General features: G+C 38.5%; 3 protein-coding genes across 4 annotated transcripts in view; all 3 read left to right on the top strand.

The window, feature by feature from the left end:
- Window positions 1-357: 357 nt before the first annotated feature.
- On the top strand, window positions 358-5,063 carry LOC308682747 (uncharacterized protein). The gene is made up of 3 exons (XM_081352638.1): window positions 358-1,215; window positions 3,270-3,360; window positions 4,193-5,063. Exon 3 carries the CDS (start codon window positions 4,230-4,232, stop codon window positions 4,764-4,766), a length of 537 nt encoding a protein of 178 aa, XP_081208764.1. The 5' UTR covers window positions 358-1,215; window positions 3,270-3,360; window positions 4,193-4,229; the 3' UTR covers window positions 4,767-5,063.
- A 1,436-nt stretch (window positions 5,064-6,499) lies between these two features.
- On the top strand, window positions 6,500-8,331 carry LOC308682354 (C-reactive protein-like). The gene is made up of 3 exons (XM_081352043.1): window positions 6,500-7,298; window positions 7,456-7,516; window positions 7,609-8,331. Exons 2-3 carry the CDS (start codon window positions 7,465-7,467, stop codon window positions 8,265-8,267), a joined length of 711 nt encoding a protein of 236 aa, XP_081208169.1. The 5' UTR covers window positions 6,500-7,298; window positions 7,456-7,464; the 3' UTR covers window positions 8,268-8,331.
- A 4,789-nt stretch (window positions 8,332-13,120) lies between these two features.
- Window positions 13,121-13,887, top strand: part of LOC308682687 (C-reactive protein-like) — a 1,751-nt gene continuing 984 nt past the window's right edge. Inside the window, exons 1-2 of one of the 2 annotated variants that reach the window (XM_081352566.1) lie at window positions 13,121-13,199; window positions 13,303-13,887. The exon at window positions 13,303-13,887 is cut by the window's right edge and continues 984 nt beyond it. In XM_081352566.1, coding sequence (XP_081208692.1) covers window positions 13,139-13,199; window positions 13,303-13,887 — 646 coding nt within the window. In that variant the 5' untranslated portion in view covers window positions 13,121-13,138. The remainder of the gene's footprint in view (window positions 13,200-13,302) is intronic. The other variant, XM_081352567.1, reaches the window with a different exon arrangement.

Below are 13,887 nucleotides of genomic sequence, written 5' to 3'. Positions count from 1 at the left end.
CTAGCAGGCAGTGCTTGAAAATTGGTTGAAACAACCAACATAAAATATAAATAATTACGCTGTGCATATACAAATGAAGACCAGTATAAGCATCGCAAAGGGCCTCTGATACAAAATAGACAGTTGACAATTCAAAAGAGGTCGATATTTCAACAACTTAACTCTGGAACAACTCGACGCGCAGCAATGTAAGTGAATGGTGTCCAACGCCAAAATGACAGTGTTTGGAACTATTCCGATCTTCAAATCCCGGAAGTAGGCGGTTAAAAGCGCCGCCATTATTTACAACGGAGGTCTATGGGAGTGTCGCAACTCTTTCTCTATGGCTCTGCATAAAATGCACCGTGAACATTCACATGTTTGTCCTGTATCGGCTACAATTCGCTCCGTGCACGGCGACCGTTGACATTCGAACTTGAGTTTGTGGGCCAGTACTTCCAGTGAAAACTACGGTGATCTGACAGCGAGAGCTAGAGACAACAGCGACCGAGTTCCATTACCATAGAGATATTTTTTCACAAGGAGTGTTTTTAGGATTCAAGAGAGGTGACTTGCCTTTCAGAGGACAGCCTCAGCACTTAATCGTTGTGTGCCGGTACCATTTCGTCACGTTACAACAGAGAAGTCAGCTTTCATGCGGTCCCCGTTGACGCCGCGGGACGGGCTGAGTGGATGCAGAAGATCCGGAGGGAGGACTTCAACCCGAACAAATTTTTAAATGCATATAATTTCCAGTGTATTTCACCTGTGCGTTTATATGCTTTCTATTACTGCATTTATTTGGATAAATATACTGCATCTGATTGGGTCGAAAAACGCTCCGCCTTCAGTAAGCTACGAGCTTTTCTTTCTGTCAGGCAGAATAAGAGTCAGTACGAATGCGGCACTGACAAATGCACTTTAATAAAATAATGTCCGAAACCACCAGTCACTGTTAACTACGCACAATATTTGAAGCAGAAATATGTTGCTGGTCACGTAATTCGTGCTGCTGCAAGCAACCCCAATAATGTGAGCCATAGCCTATGACAGATTATTTTAGCATAATGTAGGCTATTTCCCATTGATAAATACAGTGCAAATAGATCCGATCTTTGTTCCAATTCAAAGTTCACATCTAGCCAAGTCCAGTTCGAATCCCCGGATGTGTTCTTGATCCGCCCCTTTTACCGAGGATGCATCGAGAGGTGACTTGTGCGGACTTCAGACAGCCAGGTATCCCAGAATGCATCTCACACCAACCAGCAAGCGTCAATAGCAGAGGAGAAACCCCTCGTAATTTAAAAATACTGCTATAATTGTGTCACAAAATGTAGTTTTAAGAGTATTTCAGGCGAGAATGTAGTTGTTAAAAGCTCAAATCTTTGGTTTATTTATAAAGATAGCGCCTATTTGAAAATTTGATCTGACGTTTTCGGAGTTTTGAGAACCAGGCAATCGGACGCTCGGCGCTCGTACCCCGCCGAGAACAGCCTCTCTCGGCTAGTGCTGCTGACTTGCCGGTGGCTCGGATGTCTAGTCTAGTGGTTTAACTAACATGAGATATAAATCGTCTTGTGTATATCCAACAGGCGATTTATTTATTTTATTTGTCTCATTAATGTATAATTTGTTCCCTGGCAAAACGTTTTAGCTGAGAACAAAGTGAAGTTTCATAGCTTTATTTAACGTTAGTCTATTTAAATTTAACGTTTTAGCGAGAGCTGACATGTTTGACTGAATCGTTGGCTTTTTATTGTTGTATAGCTTCTTATACCTTTTAGGCTACTTATACTTTTAGAATGGCTATTATTGATCATTAAAACTGACATTTAACAAAAAAGGTTATGTCATTTTATTTTATATATTTAAAACATAGCCTATACAATATTTTATTATAGTCTGCATGTTGTCTATTCTCTTCACTGTACATACATATATGACACAACCCTGTCTCTTTTTGCTAAATATTCGTTTTAATGATAAATATTATAATGTTTTTTTATTCATCATATTTTTAAAATGAAAACAAAAAGAGTCAGGGTTGTGCTTTATATTTTGTGTTGTTGTAAATATGCAGTGAAGATAATCAATTGCGTTTCCTGAACCACATTTGTGTGGCCATTATGTTAAAGATTTTTTTTTAAAATGAAAATGAAAAGAGGCAAAGTGGTGGTTTATAACATATTTCGTTTTATTTGTAGCCTAAAGAGATAACCGGAGTAGCCAGAGCGAGCTGCATGAGTGACGCTATCAAGTAGCCTACGCCGCTGTTCCATTTGCAGAATTATCGGACTTGTGTCCTCCCGTCCTCGGGAGTTCGTTCTCCTGAGTCGAACTTGTCAGTCCGAACTACCAAGGACTCAAGTCCGAACTTTGCGTACTTGTTATTGAGAAACGGCTTTTCTCTTCTGATGTCTGTAAAGTGACGGCTTTTCTCTTCTGATGTCTGTAAAGTGACATTTAGCTTCATCTCTGCTGGTAAAGGACTGAAAAATCACAAATCAAATCTATCTAATATCTCAGATTCTTCTCCTGAACAGCAATGAGAAGTACATGGAAACAGAGCAAATGGAGACTTTTTCTAAAGTCTGCTTTTTTTCTAAGAAAAAGATGCTGGTGGTAGATAATTTTTATTTTATTTTTTGTTTGCTGGGAGACATTTGTCGTCTCTAGTTTCGGAAGAGATCTCAAAAATGACTAAGTGAATATGATATCTCTGTAGCTGTCGTCAAAGGCAACTCATATATTTCACTTAAATATGGTTCACAGTTAAAATATAAATATATAAGGTTAAAAATCATATGATTAAAATAAATGATGTCTCATGGCCAATAAATAATAATTTCATGTTTATTTCTTTTTGTTTAAAAACTTTGTGTAAAAAGGAGGGAACTTATTTTTTGTTCCGTGTGGAAATATAGTTTGTTGCTATGGGGACGCTGCATGGGTGCACTCTCTAAGATCATAGAGAGAGGCTGCGTTCGAAACCGCATACTTCCCTACTATTTAGTATGGGAAAAAGAGTAGGCGAGCGAAAAAGTATGTACGAATCCAAAAGAGTAGGCGAGAATTACCTGGGTGACGTACTAATTATCGCGAGATTCGGACTTAAGTGCGTTCGAATATGCCTACTTTCCTACTATATAGTAGGCGAAAACAGTACGTGAAGGAAGCAGTACGTTAGAAACATCAGTATTCATAAAAGAGTAGGCGAGAAGTTCCCGGATGGCTTACTCGCTTCCGCCCAGATTTTTGAGTGTTCAACGATGGATACTCTTCTATCCCAGGAGGCCACGCGAGAGGATACGTCATAAAAAAGAAGAAGAAGGATAGGTCATACTCGAACGTGACGGAAAGGATGACGGACGAGACTCAAATGTGAGTATTACAAATCAAATGATCGCATGTGTTGAACTACTGTACAGTAAACTGTTGCATTGTTGAAGATGTAAAGACGCTATATATTTGTGATTTTGCTGTTAATCACATTTTATTATGTATAGCTAACTGAGAAGCTCCAGTAAGGACACATACGTCTCCAAAGTGGATTTGCATACATTTTAAACCGTATACATCTTAAATACAATTACTAAATGTCTATTTAATATCTGGCAAGAAACTCTTCTATAAGAATTGCAGATTAAATATGAAATAGGCATCTGAGTGATGTATGTGTGCTATTATGTAGAACAAATCTATAAAGTAACTAAACATAAGTTATCTATTTTATTTGTCCATTAGTACTGTTGATAAATTAAGGAACATTTATGTAGGATAAAAAGTTAAAACAACCTCAACATGTAAATGTAGTGTTGAGTTCATAAATCACAGAGGTAATGTAAATCATGTCTGGATGTTACAGGGACAGATGAACACGTGTGTGTTTATCCGGTGGAGAGTGGCTCATGAAGCTGAATGCTGCCATCAAAGGCTTTGTGACATTACAGAAATGAATAACAACAACTATTTCAATATTAAGTTGTAGTTTATTTTAATTATTGTAATTTCAAACAGAGCTATTACAGCACTTTTCTGATTCTTGATTTCTGTGCATTTGCTGCACAGCTTTTGTGGTGGAGCAGGACCTGCAAGGAAAGATGATGGCGGCATTTGTGGATAAAAGCGTTTTTGTCTTCTAAATAATACTGAAATCAAATGACATTGTGCGGTTAAAATGACTGCTTTTGTGTTATGTTTGTGTATTTTGTAGGATCTGAAATGCCAGCAGGCTGGTGTGAGCACTGAGGATGAAGAGCACAGAGCTGAATCCTGGAGATGGTGCCATGGACGAGTCCCTCCATCACTCCACCAGCCGTTATGAGAACCTCCATCACTCCACCTGCCCTTATGAGAACCTCCATCACTCCACCTGCCCTTATGAGAACCTCCATCACTCCACCTGCCCTTATGAGAACCTCCATCACTCCACCTGCCCTTATGAGACCCTCCATCACTCCACCTGCCCTTATGAGAACCTCCATCACTCCACCTGCCCTTATGAGAACCTCCATCACTCCACCTGCCCTTATGAGAACCTCCATCACTCCACCTGCCCTTATGAGAACCTCCATCACTCCACCTGCCCTTATGAGAACCTCCATCACTCCACCTGCCCTTATGAGAACCTCCATCACTCCACCTGCCCTTATGAGACCCACCATCACTCCACCTGCCCTTATGAGACCCACCATCACTCCACCTGCCCTTATGAGACCCACCATCACTCCACCAGCCGTTATGAGAACCTCCATCACTCCACCTGCCCTCATTGCCTCAGATTGTGAAGCACAACACATCACGCAACAACCTCAGGCACGAAGGCACGGCTCACCTCTGGCGGTCAGCTGATTCATCAGAATAAAGCCGCAGAATGGGAACCGTTGTGTTGAGATGGCAGAAGGATGTGGGGTTCAGCGCCTGTAGCCTACATACATGATTGTAGTTTGAATAAAGCTTTGTTTCATGTGTTGACTTGTATATGCATTTGTTTATTGTGTGATGGTGACTTTGATTCATTCTTTTACTAATTTATTAATATTTCTCATTGTTGTCAGTAAATAAAATACAATTAATTAATGCTTTATTTATTGTTTGAATGAAAATGTAGATATGTTCACTATATACACATCTAGAGTGTATTCATGCATAGCTATTTCATATGACATACATGACATTTTGTTTGTTTTATTGAATTATATAATTTACAGTAAAAAGTAATATAATTAATTGATCAGCATTTATCGTTGTTATTATTGTATGTTTTGGGCTGGGATAGCAATGCAATTCATTCTGGGGTAATATTAATTTTTAATAATGATACTTAAATTTTTCGAGTATAAAATCAACAGTTTTCTCCAAAGGTGAATCTCCCTTTGTGCAGACATTACAAACGCTGAGGAAAACCATTCTAGGTAGAGCTGTCGAGTAAATGTGAGCTAAATGTATGTATGTATATGTATGTATGTATTTATATATATATATATATATGTGTGTGTGTGTGTATATATATATATATATATATATATATATATATATATTGGGTTTGCAAACATATTATGAGATTTTATACACAGGAAAAAAACCTATAAGGTTGAATATCAATATATATTTTCTTAAATAATTAATTATATAATACATTTAAAAAATGCATTTTCTGTTATTTATAGGCCTGAGGGATGAAACGAGAGTTAAATTTAACAAGAAAAAGAGGAAAACAAAGCAGTAAGCCACTTTTGCTTATGGATGAAAATGTTTGGATATAAAATAAAGAAATTAACAACATATTCAAGAGATGACAATTTTGGGATTTCGTAATAAAAATAAATAGGCCTATCGTTAAGGATAAAACGGTGGGTCACATTAGTAGGGTTAAATATAAGAACTTAAATCAACCCTAAATGTACTCACACAATAAATGGGCAGCAGTTTCTTCAAAAAGACCACAAAATGAGCAAGTTTAATCAATATCATGATATTTACAGACAGATGAATTAAACGTGTCGTTCAAATCTTTTAAGTTGTTGCGCTTGTGATAACGCGTCGTAGGTCACATGATAACGTCAACATGGCAGATGTCCGGTTCGCATTCATACTCAACGAGATCTGGCTATAAAGTACCTACTCTTTTAGCGCTCGATAAGTAAGTACTCATTGAAATTAAGTACCTACTCATTGAGTATGCGGTTTCGAACGCAGCCAGAGAGATGTGCTGCGGCTTGCGAAGCCTGCTGTCTGAAGAAGATTTTAAAGTTATCCATAAGTTTTGTTGGTGAAGTGTGAAGATGAATACCCCCCTTAAGTTTACCCTCTCGGGTTCATGCGGCCAATGAGGTATATTTTCTGTCTTTGTCATTTATTTGTGTTACACGACTGTGTTTGTAACAAGCCAATTAAGATATTATTTTACATGGCATAAATTTATGTTTTATTTATTTGTTTTCTGTAATTTCGTTTATTGTCTGCAAGTATGTCACGAATTTAAGGTTAATTTATGCTTTCTGTGTTTTATTTATACCAGTTCTGACGGCAATATGGTAATATATGGCAATAAAGGAACATGTCAAGACATGTTTGAAGATTCTGTCACCAAATAAATGCCCGTTAAAACCCAGGAACGACTTATTAAAACTCGAGGGGAGTAACAATCTCTATATGCTATATTTGTCATAAAACATGATTGTATTGATCTGGTAAGTTATAGGGAAATGCTAGCATTACATTGAAAAAACAAAAACAAGGCTAAGATTTTTGTTTTAAAATTTATGTGAATAAGCTATTTCTGAAATGCTACTTATCTCTTTTTCATCATTTTAAATAAACTTCTAGCTTTTCTGCAGTCCTGTGGTGTTACTCTATAGTATAGAGTGTGGAGAACAAGTATTTGATACACTGCCGATTTTGCAGGTTTTCCTACTTACAAAGCATGTAGAGGTCTGTAATTTTTATCATATAGGTACACTTCAACTGTGAGAGACGGAATCTAAAACAAAAATCCAGAAAATCACATTGTATGATTTTTAAATAATTAATTTGCATTTGATTAAAATCGGCAGTGTGTCAAATACTTGTTCTCCCCACTGTAAATACAAGTGTACAGGCTTCATGTAGTCTCTCATTAAATGAATCCATAACAGTATTCTGCAAATGGAAAACTACATTCAATAACTGCAAAACTGCATGCATAATAATAATAAAAAGATGACTGGGAGGCTCATACGTGAATCTGGGCTGAACCCAATCTGCAAATAAATACTTGAGACACTTCTAGTCACGACCATCTGACCTGATCTTCTCTCTGATAACACCTGCTGAACATCGTAAGTACTTGTAGCTTGAACCTTTTGTGTCTCTTTTATGTGATTGAACACTTAGTAGTGATAAACTGTTGTAATTTAATATTAAAAACAATGAAACCGTGAAGAATTTGTCTGCTAAAAGGAGTAATGGATTTTCCTTTGCACTTTTTTCCTCCAGACCTGCAAGATGTTGCTTTTATTTTTCTGTCTGCTTCCTCTGAAAGCAGCGGCAACTGAAGGTACATCATTTTACATTAAGTTTCACAGATTGGCATAAGCAGGATTTTGTGTGTCTAGTAAAAGATGGTTTATGTTGTGTTTTGTCTTGCAGTGGGTCTTGGTGGTAAAGTGCTTCGGTTTCCAACTAAGACTAACAACAGCTTTGTTAAACTCACTCCTGAAAAGCCACTGAGTCTCTCAGCGTTTACTCTCTGCATGCGTGTGGCGACGGAGCTCCAGGGCGAGAGGGAGATCATTCTGTTCGCCTACCGAACACTCAAGTGCGACGAGCTCAACGTGTGGAGAGAGAAAGATGGCCGATTTGCCTTGTATATTCAGTCTAGTCGCGATGCAGCGCTTTTCCGCCTGCCTCCTCTCTCCACGTTCCAGACTCACCTGTGCATCACCTGGGACTCTGCAACTGGGCTTGCTGCTTTTTGGGTGGATGGACGGCGCAGTGTGTTCCAGCTCTATAGGAAAGGTTACTTGATTTGTCCTGGCGGCACCGTTCTGCTCGGCCAGGACCCTGATGAATATGTGAGTTCCTTTGACGCAGAGCAGAGCTTTGTAGGTGAAATTACAGATGTGTGCATGTGGGATCATGTTCTCTCTAGCAGTCAGATTGAGGCGTTGCATTTAAACCAGGAATGGTTTCCGGGAAACGTGTTTGACTGGAACACCATCAAATATGAGACCAGTGGAAATGTTATAGTGGCTGAAAATAAGACATACAGATCTGATTCCTCCACGCAGTGGTGTCAGTCTTTATGATCTGTTCATCTGTTTTAATGAGTTACAAAGCTGTAAAGTCTAACGAATAAATTCTCAGCATCACAACGGTGTCTGTGCATCATTTGGAAGAAAGAGCTGAATGTTGAAAAAGGGGTTTTAGTGGTCTATGTATTAAATTTGCATTTTACAGTACCAGTCAAACGTTTGGACACTATTTTTAATGTTTTTGAAACAAGTCTCTTATGCTCATCGAGGCTGCATTTATTTGATCAAAAATACAGAAAAAAAAACCTAATATTGTGAAATATTATTACAATTTAAAGTAATGGTATTCTCTTAATTTACTTTTAAAATATAATTTATTCCTGTGATCAAAGCTGATTTTTTTTAGCATCATTACTCTAGTCTTTAGTGTCACATGATCCTTCAGAAATCATTCTAACAGGAGAAAATTAATTTTAAAAAAAATTCCTGTAATAATGACTTGGTTTCTCATTATAATGACTTATTTTCTTGTAATAATAACTTGTAGTAATAATAAGAAACTTAAAATAATATAATAAATGATATATAATAAATATAATATAATAATAATAATAAGATATAATAAATGTTAAACAATATTTTTTTTTTCTGGGGGAAAAAGTAGGGCCTAATTGGTGATTTTTTTTTACTGAAGTAGGACCTCTAAAGGATTCACAGTTATGTTGATAATTTGATTATTTTGTCCTGGAAAAAAAAAGAAAGACAAACAAATCGCAATAATTTCATTCTCTTTTTGCTCTCCAGATAGACTATTATAAGTAAGTTACACTACAGCTTGTTCAGAACAACGACACAGACCTAATAAAGGAACATATCGGCCATTTGAAAATAGCTTCATTGGTAAATATCTCAGATTGCAGGTGTTTTGGGCTCTAAATTATTGGAAAAAAATACCATTATATATATTTTCTCTTTTGGTAATGTGTTTTTGACAACATTATTAACTCATCTCTCATAAACACCTGCACTGGATTATCTAGTTTATGTCCTTTACTCGACTCTCCAACATCAGAAAAGCTTCACTTCTTCTGATGTCACTGTATATGATTGTTCAGATAATTCATAAGCTGATCCACTGCTGCTGTCTGGTGTTCACATGCAGGCGGTGCATCGTGAGAAACACAGACTCATGGCTTGAGGAATGGAAGTCTGCATTCATATAAAGTTCCAACATCACATTATTAAACCACAAACAAAACTATATGAAAACCATCAAATAAATTCCAAGAACCTTCACCGAAATATTCTGATATTTGAACACAATTTTAGCTCTTGTGACATTAAAAAGGAAAAGACTGAGAGAACATTTTGCTTTCTCAAATCGCATTAAAGAGAGTATTGTGCAAAAGGTTATGTATTGTCTTTAGATCATTTTATAAATTCAACTCTGTGTGCATGTTTGGCTATTGATGGAGTGCATCTGTTTACATTTACATTTATTCATTTAGCAGACGCTTTTATCCAAAGCGACTTACAAATGAGAACAATAGAAGCAGTTAAAATAGCAGTAGGACAACAAAATGCAAGTGCTATGACCCTTCTCAGTTTAAATCAACGCATTTTTTTTTTTTTTTTTTTTTTTTTTTAATAGAACAGAATAGAGTAGTAGAGAGAAAGTGTTAGTATTACTGGATCAAGTGCTGTCGAAAAAGAAGTGTCTTCAGCCGTTTCTTAAAAGTGGCTATGGACTCAGCCGCTCTGGTTGAGTTCGGCAGATCATTCCACCAGCAGGGAACAGTCATGGTAAAGGTCCGAGAAAGAGATTTTGTGCCTCTTTGAGATAGCACCACAAGACGCCGTTCACTTGCAGAGCGCAAGTTCCTGGAAGGCACATAAGTCTGAAGTAAAGAGTTAAAGTAAAAGGGAGCAGAACCAGTGGTTGTTCTGTAGGCAAACGTCAGTGACTTGAATTTGATGCGAGCGGCAACTGGCAACCAGTGCAATTTTGTGAGGAGAGGAGTGACATGTGCCCTTTTCGGCTCGTTAAAGACCACTCTAGCTGCGGCATTCTGGATCAGTTGCAGAGGTTTGACTGTGCAAGCTGGAAGACCAGCCAGGAGAGCGTTGCAATAGTCAAGTCTGGATAAAACAAGCGCTTGGACAAGGAGTTGAGTAGCATGTTCTGATAGGAAGGGTCTGATCCTCCTAATGTTGTACAAGGCAAATCTACATGACCGGGCAGTTCTTGCAATGTGGTCTGTGAAGTTCAATTGATCATCAATTACCACACCAAGGTTCCTGGCTGATCTAGATGGAGTTATGGATGACGAGTCTAGCTGAATGGTGAAGTTGTGGTGAAGTGTTGGGTTGGCCGGGACCACGAGTAGCTCTGTCTTCGCAAGGTTTAGTTGAAGGTGGTGGTCCTTCATCCAGCCAGAAATGTCTGTCAGGCAGGCTGAGATACGATCAGCTACCGTCGGATCGTCGGGCTGGAATGAGAGGTAGAGTTGTGTGTCATCAGCGTAGCAGTGATAGGAAAAACCATGTTTCTGAATCACAGATCCTAGTGATGTCATGTAGATGGAGAAGAGAAGTGGTCCAAGCACTGAGCCCTGAGGCACTCCAGTAGCTATGTTGTGTCTTAGACACCTCACCCCTCCACGAAACCCTAAAGGACCTACCTGAGAGGTATGACTTGAACCATTGGAGTGCGGTTCCCGAGATGCCCTTCGTCTTTAGGATTGACAGGAGGATCTGGTGGTTAACTGTGTCAAAGGCAGAAGACAGATCCAGCAGGATGAGAACTGAGGATTTGGAGGCTGCTCTTGCCAGTCTCAGAGCTTCAATTACTGAGAGCAGGGCCGTCTCAGTTGAGTGTCCGCTTTTGAAACCAGATTGATTGTTGTCCAAGAGGTTGTTCTGTGTAAGGAAGGAAGAGATCTGGTTGAAAACAACTCGCTCAAGTGTTTTCGCGACGAATGGAAGGAGAGATACTGGTCTGTAATTCTCCAGATGTGCTGGATTTAGAGTGGGTTTCTTAAGCAGTGGGGTTACACAAGCCTGCTTAAATGCTGTGGGAAAGGTACCAGTGTGAAGAGAGGTGTTTATGATGTGTGTGAGTGTGGGTACAACTGAGGATGAAATGGCTTGAAGTAGGTTAGTGGGAATAGGATCAAGCGGACAGGTGGTAGGGCGATTGGAAAGGAGGAGATTGGAGACTTCTGTCTCTGAGAGTAGAGAGAAGGAGGGTAGAGAGTGCGTGTTAGCTGGAAAAGTGTGTGTGTCAATTTGTGGATTGCTAAATTGGCCACTGATGGAGGTTGTTTTATTTATAAAGAATGTAGCAAAATCGTCAGCATTTAGTGTTGATGAAGGAGGAGGAGGAGGAGGGTTGAGAAGAGAGGAGAAGGTTTTGAAAAGCATGCGAGAGTCTGAAGAATTGTTAATTTTGTTGTGATAGTAAGTCATTTTAGCAGTAGAGATATTATCAGAGAAGGAAGAGAGGAGGGACTGATAAAGACCAAGATCAGTAGGATCTTTTGATTTGCGCCACTTCCTCTCTGTTTATTTGATTGACAGAGAGAAAGTACAGAGGTACAGAAAGTACAGAGGAAGAGAGATTTGAAAACATCTTTGTGTCTGTTCTGGGTCTCATGATTGTGACTCTTCACACAGCCTCTTTTGTTGGCTTGTGTGAGGTGATGTCATCACGGTGCAAGGAGGGACGCGGCTCAGCAGTGACTCTTCAGTCACACACTCTTCTGCCTAACAGTGAGTATTCCCGACGCTTTACATTTGTGCATTTCATTTATATATCATTGAAAAACTGAAAGACTATTCAAACTTGATGCTTTTTATGCTTTGTGATCAGAAATGTTGGTCACACTACTTAAAACCTATATAATGCATTATAAAATGATTTTAATGCATTAATTATGCCTTGTATTGCACCTTATAATGCACTGTATGATCTCATGAATAATTGTAACCACAGTTATTATACGTTATAATGCTTATCTGTTCATTGAACAAACCTTTAGAAAGTATAATGCATTCAAAACATGATAAACAACCAATTTCAAATGTTACAAGAAATCTGCAAATATTCTAATGCATTATAATTATATATGAAAAGATATAATGCATTATACATCAATGCTTTAAGTGTTACTGAAATGTTAAAATACAGTTGTTGATAATAATAATAATGCATTTTATTGACAGGATAAAGAAATGTCATTTTTCACCACAATTATATATAAAATATACTGATTTATTTTTTGCATTGTGACAATTTCAGGACAATTAAACATTTACTTTGATGCAACCAAAAAAATCCCTGAAAAACGTTTTTCATTTAAACAAGTATAAATTATATATGATAAATAATAAACATTTCACCTTAAAATAGGGAGTTTTTTGGGAGTAATGTGTTTGTCACAACAATGTCGCAATGCAAAAAAAAAAAAGTATGGACTTTTTATTCAATTTTGGGTAACACTTTAAAATAAGGTTTCATTAGTTAACAAGAATGAACAACACTTCTACAGCATTTATTAATCTTAGTTAATGTTAATTTCAACATTTATTTATACATTATTAAAATCAAAAGTTATATTTGTAAACACATTAGTTAATCCACTCTGAACTGATGTCAATAAACAATGAACCGTTGTATTTTTAATGTTAACAAAAATTAATACTGTAACAAATGTATTGCTAATGTTAGTTAATACATGTTAACAAATGGAACCTTATTGTAAAGTGTTAGCTAATTTCGGGGTGAAATATGTAATTTCTTGATGCTTAACCCATAGATAATTTACAAGAATATAGAATTAAAGCACTAAAAGGCTTATGTCAAACTCTATAAGACAATAGTTTGAATATTTGCATTTCTTATGATTCCTCAGAGCTGCAGCACGATGTTGGGGCCAGTGGTGTTACTCTCCTGTCTGCTCTCTCTGACACGAGCTGCGACTGAAGGTGTGTTAGATTAACAGCAGGAGTTTGTGCTTGTTTAGTGTGTGTGTGTGTGTGTGTGTGTGTGTGTGTGTGTTTGTTTCAGTGGTGTTTTTGTGTCTCGCAGTGGGTCTCGGTGGTAAAGTGCTTCTGTTCCCGTACGAGACAGATTTCAGCTTTGTTGAACTCACTCCTAAAAAGCCTCTCGGCCTGTCAGCGTTTACTCTCTGCATGCGTGTGGCGACGGAGCTCCAGGGCGAGCGGCAGATCATTCTCTTCGCCTACCGCACACCCGACTACGACGAGCTCAACGTGTGGAGGGAGAAAGATGGCCGCGTGTCCTTCTATCTCAGAGGTGACGGGGCGTTTTTCCACCTGCCTCCTCTCTCCAGCTTCAGGACGCACCTGTGCCTCGCCTGGTCCTCTCACACCGGGCTCACGGCCTTCTGGGTGGACGGACGGCGCAGTGCGTTCCAGCTGTATAAGCCGGGTCACAGCATCCGTGCGCAGGGCACTGCTATACTGGGCCAGGACCCTGATAAACACCTGGGGGACTTCGAGACGGTGCAGAGTTTCGCCGGCGAGCTCACGGACCTGAACATGTGGGACTACGTCCTCACTGGAAACCAGATTAAAGCGCTGTACTTCAACCAGGCGCAGCGCGTGCCGAAAGCCAACGTGTTCGAGTGGAGCACCATTGAATATGAGATTA

This window comes from Scardinius erythrophthalmus (genome assembly GCF_964197995.2).
Source record: "Scardinius erythrophthalmus genome assembly, chromosome: 22".
In the NCBI taxonomy this organism is placed as follows: domain Eukaryota; kingdom Metazoa; phylum Chordata; class Actinopteri; order Cypriniformes; family Leuciscidae; genus Scardinius; species Scardinius erythrophthalmus.
The sequence above is the reverse complement of the archived record's forward strand: the minus strand, read 5'-3'. Positions and strand labels throughout refer to the sequence as shown.

Excerpts from the sequence above, each read along its gene's own strand:
- LOC308682747 (XM_081352638.1), top strand. The coding sequence starts at position 4,230 with ATGAAGAGCACAGAGCTGAATCCTGGAGATGGTGCCATGGACGAGTCC.
- LOC308682354 (XM_081352043.1), top strand. The coding sequence starts at position 7,465 with ATGTTGCTTTTATTTTTCTGTCTGCTTCCTCTGAAAGCAGCGGCAACT. Across the intron at positions 7,517-7,608 it reads GAAAGCAGCGGCAACTGAAG|TGGGTCTTGGTGGTAAAGTG; the intron begins GTACATCATTTT and ends TTTGTCTTGCAG.